We start from the raw sequence: 23,696 nt of genomic DNA, 5'->3' as shown, positions 1-23,696 counted from the left end.
CTGGTACCCTGGGTCTTGTATATATATTTATTTTATTTATATTTATATCTTGTATTTATATTTATTTTGATTTGGGGAACTGAAGGAGAATAACAAATGATAAAACAAAGGACAAAGGAAGAATCAGCGCAACAGTGATACTCACAAGACACTAGGTTGGAAATGAATTTTACAATGTGGGGAAGGGAAGTTGGGGAGGAGGGAATGTGGGAGGGAAAACGAGGGAGGGGGTAGAAGTGTTTGACAAGAAATGTACTCATTACCTTACTTAGGTAACTTTAAGCCCTCTGTACATCACCTTTACAACAAAATTAAAGTAAAAAACAAAGAATATCAAATATGCCTTCTGTCTAACTAGAAAAGGCTAAAATTCCAGAGTGAAAGTTTCACCTGTCACACATTTTTTTTTTTTATGGTACAAACAAATAGACATGATTAGGTATGGATAGAGTAGAGACTGGAATACAGAATATGTAAACAAACTTTTACATGTATGATCTGATGACTTTCAACAAGAGTGGCAAGGTCATTTATAATTTTCTTTTTGGTATAGATAATTGAATTACTAATAGAGTGGTCATTTAAGTCACCTGCTAACATTGTATCTGGACCAGTCTCTTCATGTCCAGTTAGGTTTGTCTTATGAACTTAAGTGAAGCAATATTTGGTTCATATAAATTTACAAATGTTATATCTTCTTTCTGTTTTTTGTTTGCTTGTTTGTTTGTTTTGGGGGTCCTGGGGCTTGAACTCAGGACCTGGGCTCTGTCCCTGAGCTCTTTTGCTCAAGGTTAGCATTCCACCGCTTTGAACCACAGCACCACTTCTGGTTTTCCTGATTGTTATTTGGAGATGAGTCTCATGTCCTTTTCCTGCCCTGGATGGCTTTGAACTGTGATCCTCAGATCTCAGCCTCCTGAGTAGCTAGGATTATAGGTTTGAGCCACCAGCACCAAGCTTATGTTATATCATCTTGATGCTACTACTATAGTGAACATCTTTATCTCTTTAGAATTTGGCTTGAAGTCTACCTTTTCAGGTGTGAGTGTTGTTATACCTACTTGCTTTCCTAATTTTCATGTATTCATTTATACCTCTCATGAATTTATTCTTTGCTGATCTGTGAGTCTGTGACTATCTTCCTATCCTGTACAACGCTTACTTACTGTTCTTGAATCACTTTCACTTTGTCTTAACTTGAAAAATCTTAATTTCTCTAATAATATCAAAAGATAACTTAGCTGAACATAGTATTCTTGGTTAGACGTTTTCTACTCTCAGGGTTTGACATCTGTCATGACATAAGTTGATGGTATGATTGATTGATTCCCTCTTTCCCTCCCTCCCTCCCTCCCTCCCTCCCTCCCTCCCTCCCTCCCTCCCTCCCTCCCTCCCTCCTTCCCTTCCTCCCTTCCTCCTTTCCTCCCCTCCTCTCTTCCTCCCTTCTTTCCTCCTCTGTTTTTTTCTCTAACCAGTACTGTATTGGGGTTTGAATTCAGAATCTCAAATTCAGCTTGCTTGACTGAGTGAGGTTCAACCATTTGAGTCACAATGTGGCCCAGGCTTTATCTGTACCATTTGGAGATGGAGTCTCACTGACTTTTCTGCTCTAGCTCACTATGAACCACAAACCTTTGGATCTCAGCTCCCAGCATAGCTAGGATTACAGTTGTGAGCCAGTAGTTCCTGGCTCTGGATTTATTTCTTGAATATAATATCAAAGGCATGGGCTATAAAATGCAAAGTAGGCTATTTAGACTTAACCAGTAGAAACTTCAAATATCAAAGGACAATATCAATAGGCACAAAAGAAAATTACAGACTGGAGAAGATATTTCAAATCATATACCTAATTAGGGATTACTATTCAGAATAAATAGGAAATTCCTTAAACTCAACACTAAAGAAAAGCAATGCAAAATAAGCAATGGTGGTTGGAGAGGTAGCTCAGTGGTAGAGTGACAATACAGTACACACAACTCTCTGAGTTTGATCCTCAGCACCACCAAAGAAATGACAATGACAAAAATTTGCACAGGACTTACATACACATTTCTTCAAAGAATGGCTAGTAAGTACATGAAATGATAGGTACCATCACAAATTTACATTAGGGAAGTGCAGATTAAAACTACAAAGTGACATCATCGTATCCTTTAGGGTACTAAAGGATACTACTTGTTACTTGGATACTAAAACAAGTATCTAAGGAACAAAACCCAAACACAATAACAAGCCTGGGTCAGGATGTGGAGAAACATCAACTTTACTGTACTGTTTCTGGATCTATTGGTTTCTATCAGGAATTTGCCATCTGTTTTCAGCCCCATGCAAATGCCTGGTGACGGCAAATCCTGAGGCTTTTCTGGATTCTTTCACATAGCTTAGCTGCTTCTGATTGGCAGCCTTCCTTAACATATTTATGCTTGGCATTCTGAACACTATCAACTCAGTTTTCATTCACTGCCTCCATTATGGTTTTTCAAAAATTTTTCTTGACACATCTTCTCTGCATTTTTCTGTGGCTTTATATCCTCATGTTGGTTGGGTTTTTATTTGTTTTATCTTTTTGCCTACAAAACATAATGTTTATACTGTTGTTTTTTGCTGTTTTTGTCTGCATGTGTGCCACTGGTACTGGGGCTTGAACTCAGGGCCTGGGTCCTTATTATTTTCAGTCAAGTCTGGTACCTACCACTTGACTGACAGCTCCACGTCTGGCTTTTGGGTGGTCAATTGGAGAAAAGAGTCTCATAGACTTTAGATGCGATTGTTTGGGGCTGAGATTCCTCCAGGTCCTTGTGAATCTTTCCTCTTACCTGAAATGACATCTGTACTCTCACCTTAGGGCCAAACTCTGCAGTGGCTTGTTATCACTTCCACCCACATGCGTTGGGTAGCACTCAGCCCCAGCTTGCCTTTAACTGTAGCAGAATCCCGAAATGGCAATTCAAAGAAAACATTTGGAACTACTGCCATTCCATGCTGTACACATGCAGCTCTTCCCAAGTTTGTGAGCACAGCCCGGGAACCTACATGCACCCCACATATTCGTGAACCCATGTATTTCCTTCATCATTGCACTATAAGAATTTGGTTGTATCAGGCACATATGTTTCTGTGTCATTTTGGTCTCACCCAGCTATGTCTCCTGGAAGATACTTTCCTATTCATTTGGCATTATTCTAATTATTTCTTTATATCAACTACATAATATTTCATGATATGTTGATACAAGTATCAAATTAATTCAGCATGTTCTCTCTTGATAAACATTCCTTTATAAACATCTTCACTTTTACTTTGGTGACATTTAGATGGGAGTGCAGCTACAAGTATGTGTGCGTTGCTTCACTTTGTAACTGAAGTACAGCATGCAATTGTCTTGTGAATGAATGCTGAACACAGGTTTATTTTTAGAGAATAAAGCCACAATTATTGAACATTGAGGAGAAAATGGAATGTGTTTGGAGTAAATATCCAGTTTCTTTCTCTACATTCCATACACTCACCAGCTTGCTGAATATTGCAGACAGTCTAGGTATTTGACGAATGCACCAAAAATCAGTGTTCTCATAACTTACAGCTACCTAAATTTATCCCGTACTTCCCTGCAGGACTAAAGTTACTATAGCAACATTAAGGTAAATCCTTTAATTTTAATATTAACTACTGTTTTTAGCCTCTCAAGGAACTGGTGCATTTTAGCTGATAGTATGCTGTTTCCTATAAGTAGGTTCTTTTGGCATAGGAATATAATATTGTATGGAGGCAAAGGTAAATAATTAATTAATTGAACAGCTATTAACTGAGTGTCCTTAAGTATGAGGCACAGCTTGGAGCTGGGTACAGATCAAAGGATAATGAAAATATAGCATATGACTATATTTAGATCAGACATAAACAGTCACCGAGTGAAATATTATATTGTTAATGGGAGTGAGAAAAACGAAAGGGAAGTATCTGGTATTTTATGCTAAGTCATGTCTTCATTAGGAGAGAGACAAAGAGAGATGGAAAGAAACTGAGAGGATGGAGGAAAGGAGACAGGAAGAGGGGGAGGGAGAAGGCGGGAGGGAGGAAGGGAAAGGGAGAGCCAGAGCTAAAGAGAACATTATGGCCATGGGAAGCTAATTCGGGGGGGGGGGGGTCAAGGCCTTCAGAAGTCCATGTGGTACCAACAGATGTGATTCTGGTGACTTCACTCAACTCAGGAGAGTTTCTTCTTTCCATGGTTTACTCTGGATGAACTCTGATAAGGGGCAAGGCATTGCTAGTTTATACCAGTGATCAGAGCTCTCTGTTGGGACAAATATGACAGTCTGTTATCAATGTGAGGGAGTCTAGCTTGAGTTCTCTTGCCAGAAGGATTTTCATATTGAATTGTGATGAGCCAACTATGACTCAAAGTCTTGTGGCACATAAGGTACTGTAACTGTGAGGAGCAGCTCAACGTTTTGTTTGTTCACAGTGCTGGGCCTCCAAAGCTAGGTCTTTGCTTAGGTGAGACACTCATTTACTTGCATTTTGAAAACAAAACACAGTTCTCCTGTATCAGGCTTAATGGTGATTGAGGTGTTTGATGTCTTCACGTCTTGTATTTCTTGTATCTTGAGTCAGTGTTGTGCTGTCCAACTTAGAGCAATTAGAAATGGCTTGATGCTATGGCAGTCTTCAGAAAGGCTTCCCCTCCACATTCCTGTGTGTGCAGAGCCTCTGGCAATAGTGGAAGCTTTCTGTTCAGGCTAACTTTCCTCATCTCTGCCATTGAGAGGTCTGGGCATGGAAAGAAAGAGATGAGTCAGAGTGACTGAGGGTCTTTTTCCCCCCCCTCAAAACCTAGGCTCTTAGGTAGCTGACAGAGCCATGGGGCTTTGCTGATACGCATCTGACCCTCTGTCCTCTCTTGGTGATTTCTCTTTGACTTGAGCCTAGCAACATTAGTAAGACTCAAAGCAGCCCCTTAGAGGTGTTGGCTTCTGTACTTCCAGACCAGGGGACTTGTATTACTATGGACAAGGTCTTCCTCTTCTCGAGTAAAAATGAATAGTTAAATGCCGAGGCCTATTAAACTCACCCAGCATATGTGTTTGTGGTCTGTAATCTTTTATTATGATTGAACCTACCTGTCAATGAGGTTCCTAGAATATTTTTTTTTATTGCTGGATATTAAATGGAATTTTTTTCAATTACTCAAAAAGTATTATTGTAAAAAAGTGTTGTTGTTGTTTTTCTAATATGCTTCTTCTTTTTAATTCCTCAATTTGCCTCAATGTATTAATGGCCAGCCATTTCCCTACAGGGTAAGATGCTCAGCCCAGATCTGGGATGGAAGGACGTGTGCTATTTATTTGTGATCCAATATTTCTTTCAAATATTGTAGGGGCAAATGTAGGGTTTTCTTTTTACATTTGTGGTGGAAAGTAGCATTAAGGATGTACTTATTGAGAACCAGTCTCACACTTGTTTTGACCTTCCTTGCATGGAACTGACAATGAAGGGATGTTGTGTTTGTCTTGTATGATGTCCTCAGTCATGTGACCTCTTGGATGATGATTGACTCTTCAGTCCTGCCTGGGTCACTAGCCAATGTTGGTCCACTCACATCATGGGGTTGCAGTAGAGCATGCACTAACACACACCTTTCTGTGGTGATCCACTCAACTGTAAGGCTAGACTGGTGTTATTCTGACTTACTTCTGACACTTCCTAGCACCACAGTAATACATAAAGATGTCTCAGGAACAACATCTATTATCGATGGGGTGCCCACTGCAGCCACTGAGGACATGGCAGTGAAAGGAATGTAGACCCCCTCCCCCCCCCCCTACACACACCTTCCCCAAGGGCTCCCACTGCTGGATTCCACCATACTGTGTAAATGCAGTTCTCAGTACGCTGTTTCTCCTAGGCGGAAGCCAGTTAGAGGTTGACTTTCTTTGGGAGGAATTAAGAGTCGAAGGGATATTCCTTATCCATGGGGTGCTTCCATTCTTGTTTCAAGCAGCAACTTAGACTTTTGAAAAGTAGCTGTGGGGCATCTGGGTTGGTTCCATATTTTAGCTATGATAAATTGTGCTGCAATAAATATTGTTGTGCTGGTGGCTTTAGTGTGTTCTTGTTTGTGGTCTTTTGGGTAGATGTCCAAAAGTGGGGCTGCTGAGTCATAGGGGAGCTCTATGCTTAGCCTTCTAAGGAATCTCCATACCACTTGCCAGAGTGGCTGAACCAGTTTACATTCCCACCAACAATGAAGTAGGGTTCCCTTTTGGCCATATCCCCTCCAACATTTATTATTGTTAGTTTTCTTGATATAAGACATTCTTACTGGGGTGAGATGGAATCTCAGTGTTGTTTTGATTTGCATTTCTTTTATGGCCAGTGATGTAAAGCACTTTTTCATATGTCTCTTGGCCATTCTCATTTCCTCATCAGAGAAGTCTCTTTTTAAGTACTTAGCCGACTTGTTGAGGGGGCTATTGGTTCTTTGTGGTTTTGTTTTGGAGGAATGTAATTTTTTTAGTTCTGCATATATTTTAGATATGAGGCCTTTGTCCGTTGTATGGCCGGTAAAGATCTTTTTCCAATCTGTGGGCTTTCTGTTTATCTTGTGAGCTATGTCCTTTGCCTTGCAGAAGCTCTGCAGTTTGATGCAGTCGCATTTGTCCATCCTTTCTTTGATTTGTAGCATTTCTGGGTCTTTAAGGAAGTTCCGTCCTGTACCAAGGAGCCCAAGTGTTTCTCCTACTCCTTCTTTTAGTGTTTGGATCAGGAAAATGTGGGACATAGACACACTGGAATTTTATGCCTCTATCAGAAAGAATGGCATTGCCCCATTCGTAAGGAAATGGGAGAACTTGGAAAAAATTATACTAAGTGAAGTGAGCCAGACCCAAAGAAACATGGATTCTATGGTCTCCCTCATAGGGAATAATTAGCACAGGTTTAGGCTAGTCACAGCAGAGGATCACAGAGCCTAATAGCTATGCCCCTATGAATGCATAAGATAATGCTAAGTGAAATGAACTCCATGTTATGGAAACAACTGTTAAATCATTGTAGTAATTACTTTCAACATGCCATGTGAAACATGTGATATGAAACCGTAGCTTCTATTATTGATGACCCTCTTGTATCCCCTTCCTGTGGTTGTACCTGCACTATCACTGTATCTTATCTGAATACATTGGAAACTGTATATACTGGTATTGGAACTAGGAAAGTGAAAGGGAATACCAAAATCGAGAAACACAGCATAAAAAAACAAACAACTACAAAAGCAATACTTGCAAAACTGTTTGGTGCAAACCAACTGAATAATTCATGGGGAGAGAGGGAAAGGGGAAGGGGGGAATGAGGGAGGAGGTAACAAACAGTACAAGAAATGTATCCAGTGCCTAACATATGAAACTATAACCTCTCTGTACATCACTTTGACAGTAAATAAGGAAAAAAAAACAAAGAAAGTAGCTGTGGGAAGCAGCCTCAACCTGTGTCCTCCCAAGGTCTCCCAAGGGCTGGGAAGCAGGAAGACAGGGAAGGCAGGCAGCACTTGCAGGACTCCTGGTGTCAGTAAGGCAGTCTTCTCTTTCTTGGTTTCATAGAGGTAGTGCATGCTTTCCTTTTTCACATAGGCCTAGTGTTGCTTAAGAACCTGTTACTATGTCATGGCCTGTTACTCTTTCTTGTTTATCAGGAAAGGAGGCTTTGCCTCTCATAGCAGCTGGCCAGACTCTTCCCAAGTAGGGAGTAGGGACAACTTGTTGCTCTGAGCCCACCCCCTCTCCCCCCTTTCCCGTCTATGCTGTCTTTAGCTCAGCCTCCCCAACCCCCCTTTCTTTCTTCCATCCTTGTGACTCTTCATGTTAGGCACCGGGTACAATAATACCTCAGTCCTGAAGGAGTCAATGGTGGGCATATAGGGCAGAAGCTATGTAGAAGGCTGACGATGTTAAATACAAAGAATAGCATTGGACATTTTTTTAAAGTATGAGCTGTGAAAAAGCACATGCCTTGAGGGTTGGGATGGATGGGGGAAGAGAGGGGTAACATTGATCAAGAAAGATTGTACTCATAACCTGACTTACAGAATTGTGAGCTCTTTGTATAACTACTTAATAATAATAAGCACATGACACTGTGTGGAAATAACAGTTGAACAGTACGAAGTATTTATATAGATGAGGACAGGGAGCAGAGGAAACTCCAGGAAAGCTTGAAATGTACTTATAGAATGCAAATAAGACAAGTTATGAAAGTAAATGTAAATTATTTAAAAACACAATTTGAAGGTGTTTAAAATAGACACACCTAGAACAACTAATTGAAGGGTAAAAGTTATGAAGCCAAGCACCCCCGTAATCCAGCCAAGAACCCTGTGTTCCGGGAAAACACACCACAATTCAGCAACTTTACTTCTCTGTGCATTCCAGCAGAACAGTCAATTAAAAGAAGGTATTAGAATGCTGACAACTGCACTTCCATAATTATCCCAATGGGAACCATGCAAGGGAACATCGTAAGTAGGAGAGAGATGTGAATTATGGAGCACTTACATGTCGGAATATTGTACAACCATGGAAAGGAATGTTCTGCATGCAGTAATCAGTCTAATGATCTTCTTAGTGAGAATGCTGAGTTCTTTCTGTGGACTCCTTGTCTGTCAGAGGAAAGCGTTTCTGTGCAGGTTAGCAGGCAGGGGGAACTTGTGCAAGAGCATGAGGAGCCAGCTAGAAGGGAGTGTGGTGGGATGGGGATGGGGATGGGTTTGAGGGATTTGTGTTTGGATCTGCTCATAAAGGTGTGCTAGTTCTATGAATAATTTTCCAGCTATTTTCTGGATTTGGGAACATTGCTGCAATAGATTCTACTTTAGTAAAGTACTTACAAATGAAGAAAAATGATCAGAAGTACTGAGAATGTGAAAATATGTAACAGACGCTAGTATACTACTGTTGACTTTCTGCTTAAAGCAGAAACAAGCTTTGAATAACAAAACTGTGTTAATACCAAATTTCACAACCCATACATATATTCTTTAATTTTTAATCCTGTATCGTGCTAAAAAGAAATCCTTGAATTCCCCAAACAGGAATTGTACGTGCCAAAAGACATTCTAAAACTAAACTAGGCATTAATATTTTAAATAAAAACACAACCTGGAAATTTTCTTACATATATGGCCAATCAGTCAATTAAGACAGTAGTTTCAGATATAACTTCATATGAAAGTAAAAATGAAAAAAGTACATTATTCATAGAAGTATGCGTTGCTTTCTAATGCTGTATGCAATAGCAACAAAGGCAGGTTTATGGTGGTCTTATATTAATTTTTAAAATTGGAAACAAACTACTTGCAGTCCATTTTGATAAAACAAGTGCAAATTAAAACCTGGAGAAGTAAAGGAAAAGCTGAAAACAGCGTAATTAGAAAGGAAAACAGAGCTAATGAATAGATGTGAGTAGTTTTTCTTCAAAAGGACCAAAAGAAGTCACTGCAGTGTAGACCTCAATAAGTGGATTTGTGGTAAAAAGAATACAAACAGCAAGTGAAACAATATACTTAGCCAAAGAGAAATTGAATTAAAAATGGTAGGCAGCTCTATACTGTGTACTGGGGATTGAATTCATGGCCTTATACTTGCTAGGCAAGCTGTTTACCACATCAACTATGCCTCCCCTCCCCCTGTCTGTTTCAGATGCAGTGAAAAATAGCAGTGTTGGCACATTGTGATTATGCAGGCTTAAAATGAATGTTTTTAGATATAGAATGTTTGGAAGAATTGGAAAATTTATCTAAGTCTTTTTTGCCATTGATGTTTTGAGGTCAGATGGCAGGTTGTAGGTTTTTCCAACCTTCTAAAGAGCCTTCTGGTAGGTCTTGGGAGTTGAGTCTTGAGTAAACACCTAACACTGTTGAGTACTTGTGTGGTCCTGTGATCTGGGTCAATATGCTTGACTTTGTTGAGTGAATGAATGAACCAATGAGTAAGTGCTTTCATGCCTTTCTGCCTTACTGTGTCCAAGACGAGCAGAAATCATTCATGAGGTCATGGTACAGTTCTTAGTTTACAGTCTGATAAATAGTGACCCTACACATGACACTGTGTTACATTATCAAATATTTTTTAGTTAAAAAATCTGAATAATCTTTTCATACATATGTATTTTTTCAGGATATACTGATCCAGAAAACTTTTCCTGGACAGAATATCTGGAAGCTACTCAAACTAATGCAGTCCCTGCCAAAGTTTTAAAAATGGTAAGTTCCATATGGGCAAACACTCTGGCCTTCAAATGCTCTTGTTGAGTCCTGCTTCATGAGTTGTTTTAAATGATTCTAGTTTTCTGTTTTTAAACATGTTTCTTTTCCCCATAGCCAACTTACTTTGCTAGAAACTTCAAAGTGGGTGACTCCCACTTGCTTCTGTGTCTATATAATAATGTAGGATATGGTTTTCTTTCTTAAAAATCACAAGTTTTACATGTTGGCACCTGCCTGTAATATAAATGCTAGGGAGGATGAGGCAGGAGGCTCTCAAGTTCAAGGCCAGTAGGCCCATGTAGTAAGATTCTGTCTCAATATACAAACCAAACAACAAAGGAAAACAGTAAAGCTTGCCAGGGTACCACTGAAAGTGCCTCTGCACCTGCTGATGTGGAGACCTTGTAGCTCCCGATCCAGTATTGTCTGTCCACAGGAAGAGAAGTTTGAATTCTCCCCGTATTGTTTAACCGGGCATGGCTTGAAGGTTCGCCATGACACAGTGAGACCCCAGGAATGCCTGCTGTCTGTGTGCATTACTTTATCCAGTTGAAGGAAGATGTTACTTTCAGCAGTTGTCAGAATACTGATTTGTACAGGTCAAGTTCACATGGATGTACTAATTCCAAGGTTGACTAAGTATAGATTAATTTACAACGTCAAGTGATTTGATAAGATTTGGCATGGTTAGAAATATTTAACTTCTAATGGGCAATTTTCAAGTCAGTTCCCTTCAAGACTAATTGTGTGCCCCAGACTTCTGGATTTGTCTGTGATAATCATTTTATTTCTTGGATTTCTTCATATTCTCATCTGCTGAAAGTTTTCTAGTGATTAAAGGGGCTTGAAATAAAACGCTGTTTGATGCTCTGGTTTTGTTTGAAATGGTAATCATGTGGACATAGGAAAGGATATATAACAGGAGTGAGAAGAGAGGTACCCAAGTTCTACAGAGGAAGTGTGTGTGTGTGTGTGTGTGTGTGTGTGTGTGTGTGTGTGTGTGTCTATTTAGTACTGTGGCTTGAACTCAGTGCCTTGTGCTGTTGTTTACCTTAGTTATTTTTTTTTGGGGGGGGTGGTTTGGTCATACTTTGCTGGTTAAGTGGAGATGTCTCTTAGGCTTGTCTTCCTTGGCTGACTCTGAACCATGATTCTTTGATCTCTGCCCCCTGAGTAGCTAGAGTGATAGGTATGAGCCACCAGCTTCCAGCCTACAGAGGATTGTAAAACTCAGGATTTCAGTAACAAAACATTCTCAGCTACTTGCATTCTTTCTCTCTTGCTTTCTTTCAAAACTTCATTTTACTATGAAAAAAATGTTTGCAGTACTAGGATTTGACCTTAAACTCGTGGGCTTGCTAGCAGAGGTTCCTCTATGTGAATCATGTGCCCAGACCTTGGTGCTGTAGTTATTTTTTGGTAAGGCCAGCATCAGATCACAGTCTTCCTGTTTCTGCTTTCCACATGGCTGGGATTACAGATGTGCACCACCATACCCACACCTTTTACGTTACTTTTCTAAGAGAAAAAAAACATACAAGAAAACAAAATGATGGAACTATTTAGTGAAAAAGGCAACTTGTAGCCTCTGTCTCATGGACATGGTGGATGCAGTTCCAGTATGTGGCTTTGTCATCTACAAAACTAAAGAATTTCATGTTGAAGACAGTGTCTTTGGGGAAGACAGTGAGATTTTCAGGGATCAGAGAACAACATTAGCACACTCCATGTATTAAACGTAATTATGCTCTGAAGAAAATGGAGCAAAACACACTAGATATTGGAAAAGGTGACCATTTATTACTCCTATATTAGCAGGCTTTTATTTTCCCATGGCCATTTCTAGACTTAAGTTTCATACACTTTCATTTCCTGTAATGTCAATAGCAAACTTTTATGTGCAATAACAGTGAAAGGTTTTGGTATGTTATAAAAACTTCAGGGTGATTTTTTGACTCTGGCTTTTGATCGTTAAATTTCTTAGGTTACAATGACTTTTTAGGTCCCCTTACTAGGTCTTTTTTTCTGTCCTATCGCCTTAGCGCCTGTGTGTCTGTGTCACTGACACTCGGTCCCTGCATCTCGGGACTTGAAAGGAACCTCAGCGCAGCTGAGGCCTCTCATCTCGCTGATGAAGTGACAGATCATGGACTGTGGCTTTCACTTATAGCACAGTATGATTTCAAGACCACAGTTGAAATTATGATCTAAGCTTGATCTAAGCATGGAATAGTTTAGGGGCTGAGTGGGGCTGGGAAAGATGAAAGAACAATGGAAGGGATGACGTTGATCAAGATACATTGTTCTCAGAAACGGATGTGTTGAATTGAATCACCTCCTTAAAGATAGTCCAAAATTATATATATTAAAACCAGTTTAGATTTAGGAAGCATTTTATGCTTTTTGAATTATGTCTTCAATCATTTAGCCTCGTTGGCTATACAATTCTAAACTGGGCAAGACTTAGAATAGCCAAAAATGTCTCCATTTGTAAAGGCTAATTTCAAAAAGGAAGAAATCTAAACAAACAAAATCTTTTGAGAATGTTGATGTGATAGTTCACGGAGTCAGAATTGAGTCTGTCTTTTTTAGCTACCTTCAACATGGCCAAAAAATAATAATTCCCCTCCCAGGTTTTTGTGAAACAGATTTGAAGAAGTACATAAAATCCTATGAGTTGTGAAACCCAACTGGGTTGTTTAACCCAACTGGGTTAAAGATCTGAATATTAAGACTAAAGCAATGATACTTGAGAAACATTGACTAGATCTGAATTGTGAATGTTGAATTGAGAAGATTGAATAGATGATATGAGTGTTGCATGACTTATAATGTTCTTTAATATTTCAGAGGGGCCCTCACGGTTTTCTGCCAGACATGAAACTTGAAGTGGTGGATAAACGAAACCCACGCTTAATTCGTGTTGCTACAGTCATAGATGTTGATGACCATAGAGTAAAGGTACATGTTTTCAACCATTATGTTATTTTATTTTGCTGGCATTTCTCCAACATCTCTTCTTTATCATCCTGCCATGTCCTTTACTTTCTTCAAATTTTAACTCATCTGTTCAGTGGTTTTCTGGGAAGAAAAACGATTCTGGATCTGACCTGAGAAGAAAAACCATTTTGGATCTGCCCTTGACCGTGGCAGGATGAAGTAAGTAGGAGGATTTCTAAGACAATAGGCAGAAGGTGCTGTGGCCCAAGAGAGGCTCCCTGCAGACAGTACAATTAGTACAATAAATTTCCAATCAGTTTCTTCTCTACTTACTTGAGTTTTGGGTGCAAAGATTTCCAGCTTATCTGTATGTGGACTAAGAAATTTGATAGACTGAATAATATAGATTGAGAGAGGGATCACAATTCTTCATTTTCTGTTCTTTTCCCCTAAAATAAAACAAAAAGCTTAGTTTCTGTAACTGAAAGGAAATATTAGATTTTGAGTTATATTTGATTAACAGATGTCTATACTGTCCTTGTTGATGGCATTTTAAATATGCATATTTTCAAAATGAAATTTTCCTAGAGTGAAAGCTTTGTATCTTTCTGGTGCTGAGAGCTGAGAGCATCTGTGGAATTCATTAACTCTTTTATAGCATGACAGCTGAAAAATGATTTCCTGCCCAGCATTGTTCTTTTTCAAACTAAGAAGCTCAAAGTCAACTAAATTTAATAGGTGCTAGTATTGAAAGGTGTATTTGTTTCATGTACAGTTGGAGGACATTTTGTTTCCTTTATCCTTAATTTGTAAGCAGCATCTTAATTCATTTTATTGAAAATATTCAGTACATATATTTTGGTAAAATTTGGAGAAGAGTATCTTGCTTTGCTAAAGATTACCAAGAACATACATTTAATGTTCTTAATTCTCCTGAAAAAATTAAACAATGATTATGTTCAAACATCAGTTAGGTATTTACTTGCCTAATACATTGTTATTAATGTTTTAACTTTAATTTCAAGAAAATTGCTAAAGATTTGTAAAAAATGTATGGCTTCATTGTTTACTGGCTATCATACCAGCTTTGTAGCAGTATGGTCCCTGTACTATCATATTCTGTTATTAACTTTTAATTTTTTATTGCATTCCTCAGAAAAGCTCAATTCTTATAGTACATCAAATATTTTCTAGTGGTTGCATGTGTGTGTGTGTGTGTGTGTGTGTGTGTGTGTGTGTGTGTGTGTGTTTGCTGGACCTAGGACATGAACTCATGGCCTGGGCACTGTCCCTGAGCCTGAGCCGCAGCTGCACTTCTGGCCTTTTGTGTGTGTGTGTGTGTGTGTGTGTGTGTGTGTGTGTGTGTGTGTGTGTGTGTTTGTAGTTAATGGAGATAAGAGACTACTGGACTTTCTTGGCTAGGCTGGCTCCAAACTGCAATCTTCAGATCTCAGTGTCCTGAGTAATTAGGATTACAGATGTGAGCTACTGGCACCTGACTTGTTTTCTAGACTTTTAATTTTATTTTATATTTTATTACTATTTATAAAGTATGTAAACTAGTAGTCATTGGAGCATTGCTTGCCAGTTTATTAGGTTTGAACCTATTGGATTAACTTACTACCTTAAAATGCCATTTAAGCCAAGAGCCAGTGGCTCATGCCACCTAGTTACTGAGGAGGCTGAGATCTGAGGATTATGGTACAAAACCAGCCTGAACAGGAAAGCCCATGAGACTCTGATCTCCATTTAACCACCAAAAAAATCTGGAGATGGAATTATGGCTCAAGTGGTAGAGTACTAGCCTTGATCCAAAATGCTCAGGGTAACACCCAGGCCTAAGTTCAAGCCCCAGAACTGGCTCATGCACACACACACACACACACACACACACACACACACACACACACACACACACACGTTTGAAAAACTAGCTCCCAAGTGATTTTTAATGGCTTGTATTTATCATCTCAGTAATGACATTTTAAAATCTCTTCAATTTTAGCTTATCCTTCCTAATACACATTTTACATATTACTTCCTTGTTCTTTCTCTTTCATGGAAATTACCCTGTCCTGTTTTTACTAGAGAAAGGAGAGTTTACTAATCCGTAGTACCTCTGCAAGTGGTGGAGCTGTAATTGTTATTTCTGTGGTGCTACATGTAATGGAAGTCCCATTAGCATTTTAAGCCTTAATAAAGGTCTATTTATGCAAATGGAACTCTGCCTTGTGTATCTTATCAAAAGTGAAATGAATTCTCTCCGCATATGATTTAGTCTATCAGTTTGTCTCGGTCTTACAGTGGTCATCATTGGCTTGAAGCTGTGCACACAGTGCTAATCTCTTACTCATTTCTAACCAGTCTCCCACGGACCTTCCATATCCACCCCCTTGCAGTCTGTTCTTCCGTTGTCTCACCTCATGAATTAGAGGTGTAAGGTTGTCAGCATGCTGGCCATCTTCTGATTAGAAGCAAGAGTCAAACCTTACAGTTTAAATTCCCATTCATCAATGTTCCTCAGAAAAGACAAGTCAGCCGAGTAAGTCTGCTCCTTGATGGAGTCCAGTATTTCTGCATTGTCACCAACACTTACCTTTATCTGTTTTCATTATTTCATTTTGATTTTTTTTCTAAGCCATCCTCCTACACTTTGTGTTCTTTAAGTTAAAAACCTATGAATTGCTATTCTTTATATGTGCCCATTTACGATATGGTGGCCAGGAGGAGTAGGATAAAGTCACTGGCTCAGTGACTGTAGTTATAGAGGCTGAAACCATAGCAGGCATGTTGGTGTGATAGAATCTGGAGTGATAGACTAAACACTAAGCTGTAGACCAAACAGTGGACTAAAATGTGCTCTCTTTGTTCCAGGAACCAAGCTAAGTACATTAAATCTTTATAACTAAAACTACTCTTACTACTCATAGAAAGGTATTACCTCTGCCAGGTGCCACTGGCTCACACCTGTAATTCTAACTACTCAGGCTGAGATCTGAGGACCACAGCTCAAAGCCAGCCCAGGCAGGGAAGTCCATGAGACTCTTACCTCTAATTAGCTACAAGAAAAGAAAAGCAGAAGTAGAGATGTGGCCCAAGTGGTAGAGTGCTAGCCTTCAGCACAAAACTCAAGGACAGAGTCCAGACCCTGAGGTCAAGCCCCATGACTGGCGAAAAAAAAGAAAAGAAAAGATTTAACCTCTATTCTGATGTTGACAGGGAGAACTTAAGTATCAACTAAGATTTTAAGGTGTTTGATGTTTCTCTAGTTTGGAAGCTAGCTGAAAGCACTGGGATAACTGGACATTGTAAGCTGTCAATTCTGCAGATGTTGCATGATTCATGATAGTCTACTTCCTGGCACTCAGCAGTCCCTATCCCATCACTAGCTGGGCCACGCCTGGCTGATGTGCATACAGACAATACTCACTTGCCCTGATAGATAAGCCTGACGTTTTCCATATCATGGGAGATCCTGTTTCCTCTTATGTTGATTATTAGGCTTATTAATTACCATGACTACTTTCTAATAAATATTTATAATGGACTTAGTGTTTCTTGTTTGTTTTATAATAGGTTATCTCTTATGTTTAGTAATCATTCCTTTGTTTAGCTCCTTTCTGTACTCTATTCTCTCTGAAAGACTTATCAGGAAATGCACCATAAGTTACAGTAGTTGGATGGGTGCTCTTAGGTGAGGAAAAGTATTCTCTGACCAAAAAATAAATATATAAATAAAAGTAAAGCGAGGACTCAAAAACTGAGTACTGTTTGATACATATTTACCCAGTGGGAACTGAAGCTAAGCTGTAAAATGAATTATAAATAAATTCCAAATAGATGCTTTAGGAAGTTCTCCTGAATCATTAATAAATAGAATCTCTTCAGCAAGTCTTTTCATATTTAATGCATCAACTGTATGTATTTGTGGCATTTCTAAATGGAATTAGGGCATCGTGACCAAGAGAAATTGTCACAGTAAGACATCCACTTACTAGACTTAGAGAATATTTTGGATTTTAACTGAATCAATAGTTGAAATCTTCTTTTGAAAAAAAATTGCAGATGGATTAGCGCAAAGCCAAAGTTCAAATGCAAGCATGTGACTGTTCTCTTTAATTAGGGTCAGCCTGTCTTTGAGAAGGTTGCTTGACCGGGTGAGTCCTGGCTTAACTGTCAAGAAAGGAGAGCAGTCTAGAATAGATCATCTCATTTGTCAGTGTTCCTAATGGGGGCATTTCTGGAAGTGACTTTGAAATAAGAATAGGACAAGATACTAACATTAAAAATGTGTGTCCTTTGAGCAAACCTTGTAATTAATTACCATTATTGCCAAGGTGATTGACAGCTGAGTTCATCTTGGGAAGGAGACTGGCAATTTTCAAAAAGTATTATGACCAGTAACGAAAAGGTAATTGTCAGAGTTGGTGAAACTGTGAATTAGTGTCAAGCATAAGTTCCAGGAATGTCGAAGCAGGTTTTACCTGTTCCTGTTGCATTAGTGTAATTATAGGCGCAAGAAGCCACCGTGCTGGTAACACTAATGACAGTTACCCACAAGGGCTCCCCAGCTGCTTTGTCTATGCTGCTGGCTTTCGTCATTCTCACGATGACCAGTGAGTTAGACAACACTGAGGAACAGGTGTGGAGAACCTAGAAAATGTCTCGGCAGGTGGGAGCAAGCCAGGCAGCATGGGTGCTAGGTGCTAAGTGCTCCTTACCAGAAGCAGTACTATGTTTCCCTTCATGTGGCCACGCACTCCCTACAATTGCCCAGCCAAAGAAAGTGGATGTTTCTCACATTTCAATTTCACGTCGTTTTTACATAGTAGTACCATACTATTCCCTTTTTTTCTAGCTAAAAATGACAGAAGAGTATTTTTAATGTATGGAATTCACAAAAACAGGTAGGAGTGGACCTCATATTTGTCCCATAGACTGTCATCTACCATTTCCTGTCTTAACTAAATTGATTACTAAATTGATTAAGCAGTGAGAAGAAAGTATTGTAATCTTCACTATAGGACGTTTTGTATAGTTACAGCTTGTAGGTTTAGAAGAAATAGATGTTTTCCTAGTGTCAGTTGATCACCATTGATTCCTTTGGTTTCCAATGTGAGTACAACCCAGGCCCCAATGTGTAATCTCTCACACATGGCTAACCTACTACCACTAGAGCTGTAAGGAGAACGTTCCCTGTCACTGGTGTGTGTGTGTGTGTGTGTGTGTGTGTGTGTGTGTGTGTGTGTGTGTGCCTGCGTACATACAGTACTGGGGTTTGTACTCCAGGCCTGAGTGCTGTCCCTGCTCAAAGCTAGTGCTCTATCCCTTGAACCACAGTGGTTTTTTGGTGGGTAGTTGGAGATCAGAATCTCACAGACCTTCCTGCTGGGGCTAACTTCAAGCTGTGATTCTCAAATCTCAGCCCCCTGAGCAGCTAGGATTACAGGCCTGAGCCATCAGTGCTTGACCCTGTCATATTTTTGTTAAAGTTTCTATATCCAGACCAGAAACCCAGGCCTGACAACTGAGTGCATGACTACTGTGGTGGTGAACCAAGCTCAGAGTCCCCCTGGAGCGGCCTCACACATTCCCAGCCCACTCCCACCTCCCCAGCCTGACCTGCAGCATCTAAAAAGAGGCAGTGTGATTATTTGGCTGGAGGCACCTGCTGAGTCATGAGCTGGCTAGAATAGAAATAGAATGGCTCACAGCTTTCTATGCAAATCCTGTCTGGGTTGAATCTTCTTAAATTAAAGATGATGAGGGTTCAGCACTGTTTGTTCTTAACCCTCTTATTAGGGTTATATCTTTCTTGAGTGTCCACAGAATGCTACAGATTTCTTTGTTGTAAGAATGCAAATAGGTGTGTACAGAAATACTGAATTATATTTGTGTTGTAGGAGTAACTGTGCTTTTGAGTAAAACCAATAGTTCTTAAGCTAATAAAAATAGGCTCTCGGTATTCTAATTATTTCATTCAAAGCTATATATTTGCTCAGACAACTGAGATCCCCCTGACCTGCTATGACAATGAAGGCTTTTATCTCCCAGGCCTTCAGCCATGGGAACACACCGTGTTCCCTAAGAGTGGTAAGGAGTCTGTTGAACTCATCTTTGCTTTAAAGGATACTTACTCGTTCTCTGCTGCTTTCCTGAGTTTTTAGAATTGGGTTGCATGAGCAGCTGCAGTTTTGACATTCCAGGACCCATACCAATACTGATACTTAGCTAATTATGCCCAACATGGTTTCTTCTTCTTACATCCTGTTTCATTAGCATGCTATTTCTTTAACCACTGGAAGCATGTCTTTCAAGAAATTAACAACTAAACAAAAGCACCCCAGAATGGACTGTCTAGGCAAGATGGTGAACGTTCCACCTCCCTTCCAAGGCTGAGTCTCCTCCCCTCCGCTCCCCTCCCTTCCTCTCTCTTCTCAAATATCCAGAGTAAAGACTAGGACTTGAACCTGCCTTACAGTCTGGTTGTGAAGCCAAGCTGGAATCCCTGTTTAGTATCGTAGTGTAAGGTACAGGCCCTTGTACGTTTTTGAAAATTGATCATAAGTTCAGTGAGTGTTGTGAATAGAGATGCTATGGGGGAGATGGCCCCAGAACAGTTTCTGACTTATGAAACTGTAAGCTCTCTGTACATCACGTTTAAAATAAAAACACAGTAATAATAATGCTATGTAAGTAAACTACCTTATTATTTAAAGGCATATAGCATACCTGTACGTATGTTGCTTTCTTCTCCAAATAACACATGCCTTTATTTACTATATGTAGAGGCAAAGGAGACTTGAGGCAGACTGTGCCGTATCTGCATCTGTGCGTGCATGCGTGAGCTAAATGGGCACACACCTATAGACCATGTGTGTTCTTCCTCCTATTCAAATTGGAAACCATCCCTTGGGCCATGATTGCTCACGAGATTGTTTTTGGATCCTTGAACAGAGGAATATCAGGAGATGCATGGCTCTGGCTGTGGGCAGGTGAAGGTATGGGTGAGGGGCATGGGCAAGGAGGTCTCTGCCTAAAAAGCTGCTGCAGACCCTTTTCTACTTCTCCTTCTAAGATCACTCTCGGGACACCAACCCTGGGAACTCATGGAGAGTGTGTGTATTCATTCTTCTAAGATAGGCACAGCAGAACTACCCTATTCATGGGGGGCGCCTTGCCCCAGCCCCAAGGAGCCTGTTGATAGAAAAGAAGAGGTGTGTGGCCCCTGGACACCTAGAAGATGAGCTCCTATCGCTGAACCAAACAGAGGGGGCCAGCTGATGTGGACAAGCTGGTGCGGTCTAGAGGTACAGACTATTATGATGGCAGCCCCAGTGGAAGCATTTACTAGCTGGATGCTAGTGGCTCATACCCTTAATCCTAGTTATATCCTAGTCCCCTCAGCTAGGGGCTGAGATGTGAGGATTCAAGGTCAAAGTCAGCCTGGGCAGAAAAGTCTAAAAGACTGGAAGCTGGACGTGGAGGTGTGGCTCAAGTGGTAGAGCACCGGCCTTGGTTACAAAAAGCCAAGTGAGAGCATGAAAATTTGTGTTTGAGACCAAGTACTAACACACACACACACACACACACACACACACACAGAGGCACACACACCAAGACACACACACCGACAACAACTAGCAATAAAATTAAAAGGGGGTTCTGGTTTGAAGAGCAGACAGAGCACAACCCTAATACTCTTCAGGCAAGACTGCACCTGCAGGCTTCAAGGCCGGTATGCCGGCTGCTGACCGTCCATTGTAGATCTGGGTGTAGCATTTCAAAGGTGTAGCAGAGATGAGGGCTTCTAGAGACTTTCTATTTGCTATTCAGAATGCAGTCCACACCTTAGAGACTGGTGGGCCTTATTCCAGGGTGGGGATCGACATTGAACCCACTGGCCACTGCACTGCATGTGCACTGAAGGGGGAGACCCCCTCCTCAGGCATGAACACGAGATACCGATGTGCTGCTGCTCTGGCTGTGCTCACCAGGGCAGTGTTTGCTGACCTCCACAGGGACAAGGAGTGAGCGGCTGCTAGGGCTTCTCTGGGGAGCCCTCCTACTTACCATTTTGTCATATGTAACCGAACTTCACTGATAACTTGAGATGAGCGCTGTAACTTGCTTCTCAGTGGGGCAAGGAGGGAGAAGAGTATGGCAGAGGGCTGAGTGGCAGGCACACAATCTTGGGGTGTCTGCTTATGTCGCCTCTATCAGGCTCCCTTTAGTAGGGCATGCTGGTTATTTGTCTTTTTATTCTTTTGATGGTACTGGGATTTGAACTCATGCTTGGTAGGTAGGTCTTCTACTACAAGCCATATCCCCAAATCCTTTCGTGCTTTAGATTTTTTTCATACAGGGTTGCACATTTTTGTCTGGGACAGCCTCAGACAACAGTCCTTCTGTGTGTCTCGTGTAGCTGGAGTTGCCAATAAGAATCTTCACATGTGGCTTTTTTGTTGAGATGGCAGTCTCCATTAACGTGTAACCAGGACTGAGCCTCAAATTGTGGTTTTCCTAGTCTTCGCCTCCCAAGTAGTTGGCATTATAGGCATATCCACCATGCTCTGCGGAGTGGTAATTATTAATTGTAGGTTCTGTGCAATTATATTTTCCTGTTGTCATCTGCCTCTTTGGGCTATTGGAGTCTTCTTTTGGCCTCTTCTTCCTAACCTCTGAATATTGACATTTTCTAAGGCTCAAGTTTTGGCCCCTTTGAGTTTTTCTTTGCTAGTAGATCTCAAGCCTAACTGCCTATGTAAATGCTCAGCAAACATCAGTATTTTATAAAACTCCCTCAGGCAATTTTAATGTGTGCTGGTGCTGATAATTTCTGCCTGGTTCTTTCTCTCTACATGATTTCTTATCCATCCATTCTGTTGGTTTTCAGTGCCTTGTATTTGCAAATGATTTCCAAATTCTATCCACTACCATGACTACTTCCCAGCTGTGTATTTAACTGGTGCTTAACATCTTCTGTATCTTTCTTGTTAGTTTGTCCTGAACTGAAATACTTTAATTAATACACTCACACCTACGTCTTTCCTAGGTATTTTCAATTTCACAAATGGCAGTCTTATTTACCAAGTGACTCAAACCAGAGTCATAACATCTGCACATCTCAGAGCTACCATAGACAGTCAAGCAGAAGATTCCGCTGCATCTAAGTCCAGATAACACATCTTTCTCTTCCTTCCTCAGTCATATCTGTCCCCGCTTAGGGAGACAGAAAAGCTACTCTTACCTCGTCCACTATAATTCTCCCCTAGCAGGTCTCTCTAGATCCATTTGAGACCCTGTCAAGCCATACTAAACCAAGGTGCAGTTAATTAACATTTATTTATTTCTGGTGCCTGTACTGGGGCTTGAACTCGGGGCCTCACACTCTCACTTGGCTTCTTCACTAAAGGCCAGGACTCTAGCCCTTGAGCCACATAGTTCTGCTTCTGGCTTTTTGCTGGTTAACTCTTGGAGACAAGAGTTTCTCTGGACTTTTTTGCTCACCATTAGATAAGAATCAAGGTCCTCAGATCTCAGCCTCCTGAGCAGATGGGATTACAGGTGGGAGCCACCAGGGCCTGACACAAAGTGATTTTATACCTGTGAGCTGCATCACATGACTTTCTTACCTCCCTTTCCGTGTCTGGCCATCTTATATTGAGTCAAAGAACTGACCCTTGAGTGTGCCGTCCTAAATCCTCATAGTTTGGTCTTCCTCCTCTAGCCTGTCTTATTCTATGTTCTGCCACATTTAAAGACAACTACAAGATTTGGAGAAAAATAGAAAGTGACCAGAATTTGAGCTGTGGCTCTTGACTTGGCTTTTATCAGCCTCCCCTTTTAAGTTGATAATGGTACTTCACTCAGAGCTGTGTGAAGAGATCACCCTGCCGTCTGCCATCTGCTTTGGAACGTGTCAGCTTCTGTTCTTAGAGAACTGGCTGTCGTCAGCACACACTTCTCTTGGGCAGGGGCAGCTCTTCGAAGCCAACTGACTTCCAGCATGGGCCACTGGTGAAGCTCTTCAGCCATTTGGAAGTTGCGTCTTGACATCAGAATCACTGATGTGATGCAGGGACAGGGCGGAAAGAGAGCAGAGTGTGTCTCCCAAAGCAAACATCTGCTTTGTGAGAGTAGCAGAACGGCTTTCACTGATTGGCAGAAGTGGCAAATTTATAAATAAACATGGAGATCTAAAGAACATATGTACAATCTTTGCACATGCAAGTTCCATGTAGATACTTTGGGCCATTCCAGATTGTAAAGACACTGCTTGCCTAGTCTTTATTTGAGCCAGCCATTGTGTCTCATACCTGTAATCCCAGTGCTCTGGAGGTTGAAGCAGAAGGATTATAAACTCGAAGCTCTGGGTGACTTGGTAAGATCCTGTCCCAAGAATCAAAACAAAACTTAAGACAACAGGAAAGAAAGTTGTCAGTGAAACGCATGCTAGGTCCAGTTCAGCCTTCTGAGGTCCTTCTAGCAG

General features: G+C 40.6%; 1 protein-coding gene across 1 annotated transcript in view; it reads left to right on the top strand.

Moving 5' to 3' along the window:
* The window catches only part of L3mbtl4 (L3MBTL histone methyl-lysine binding protein 4), a 293,901-nt gene that overhangs the window by 82,928 nt on the left and 187,277 nt on the right, over positions 1-23,696 (top strand). The window contains exons 10-11 of the mRNA XM_048363591.1: positions 10,176-10,261; positions 13,115-13,225. Coding sequence (XP_048219548.1) covers positions 10,176-10,261; positions 13,115-13,225 — 197 coding nt within the window. The remainder of the gene's footprint in view (positions 1-10,175; positions 10,262-13,114; positions 13,226-23,696) is intronic.

This window comes from Perognathus longimembris, chromosome 15 (assembly GCF_023159225.1).
Source record: "Perognathus longimembris pacificus isolate PPM17 chromosome 15, ASM2315922v1, whole genome shotgun sequence".
Classification (NCBI taxonomy): domain Eukaryota; kingdom Metazoa; phylum Chordata; class Mammalia; order Rodentia; family Heteromyidae; genus Perognathus; species Perognathus longimembris.
The sequence above is the reverse complement of the archived record's forward strand: the minus strand, read 5'-3'. Positions and strand labels throughout refer to the sequence as shown.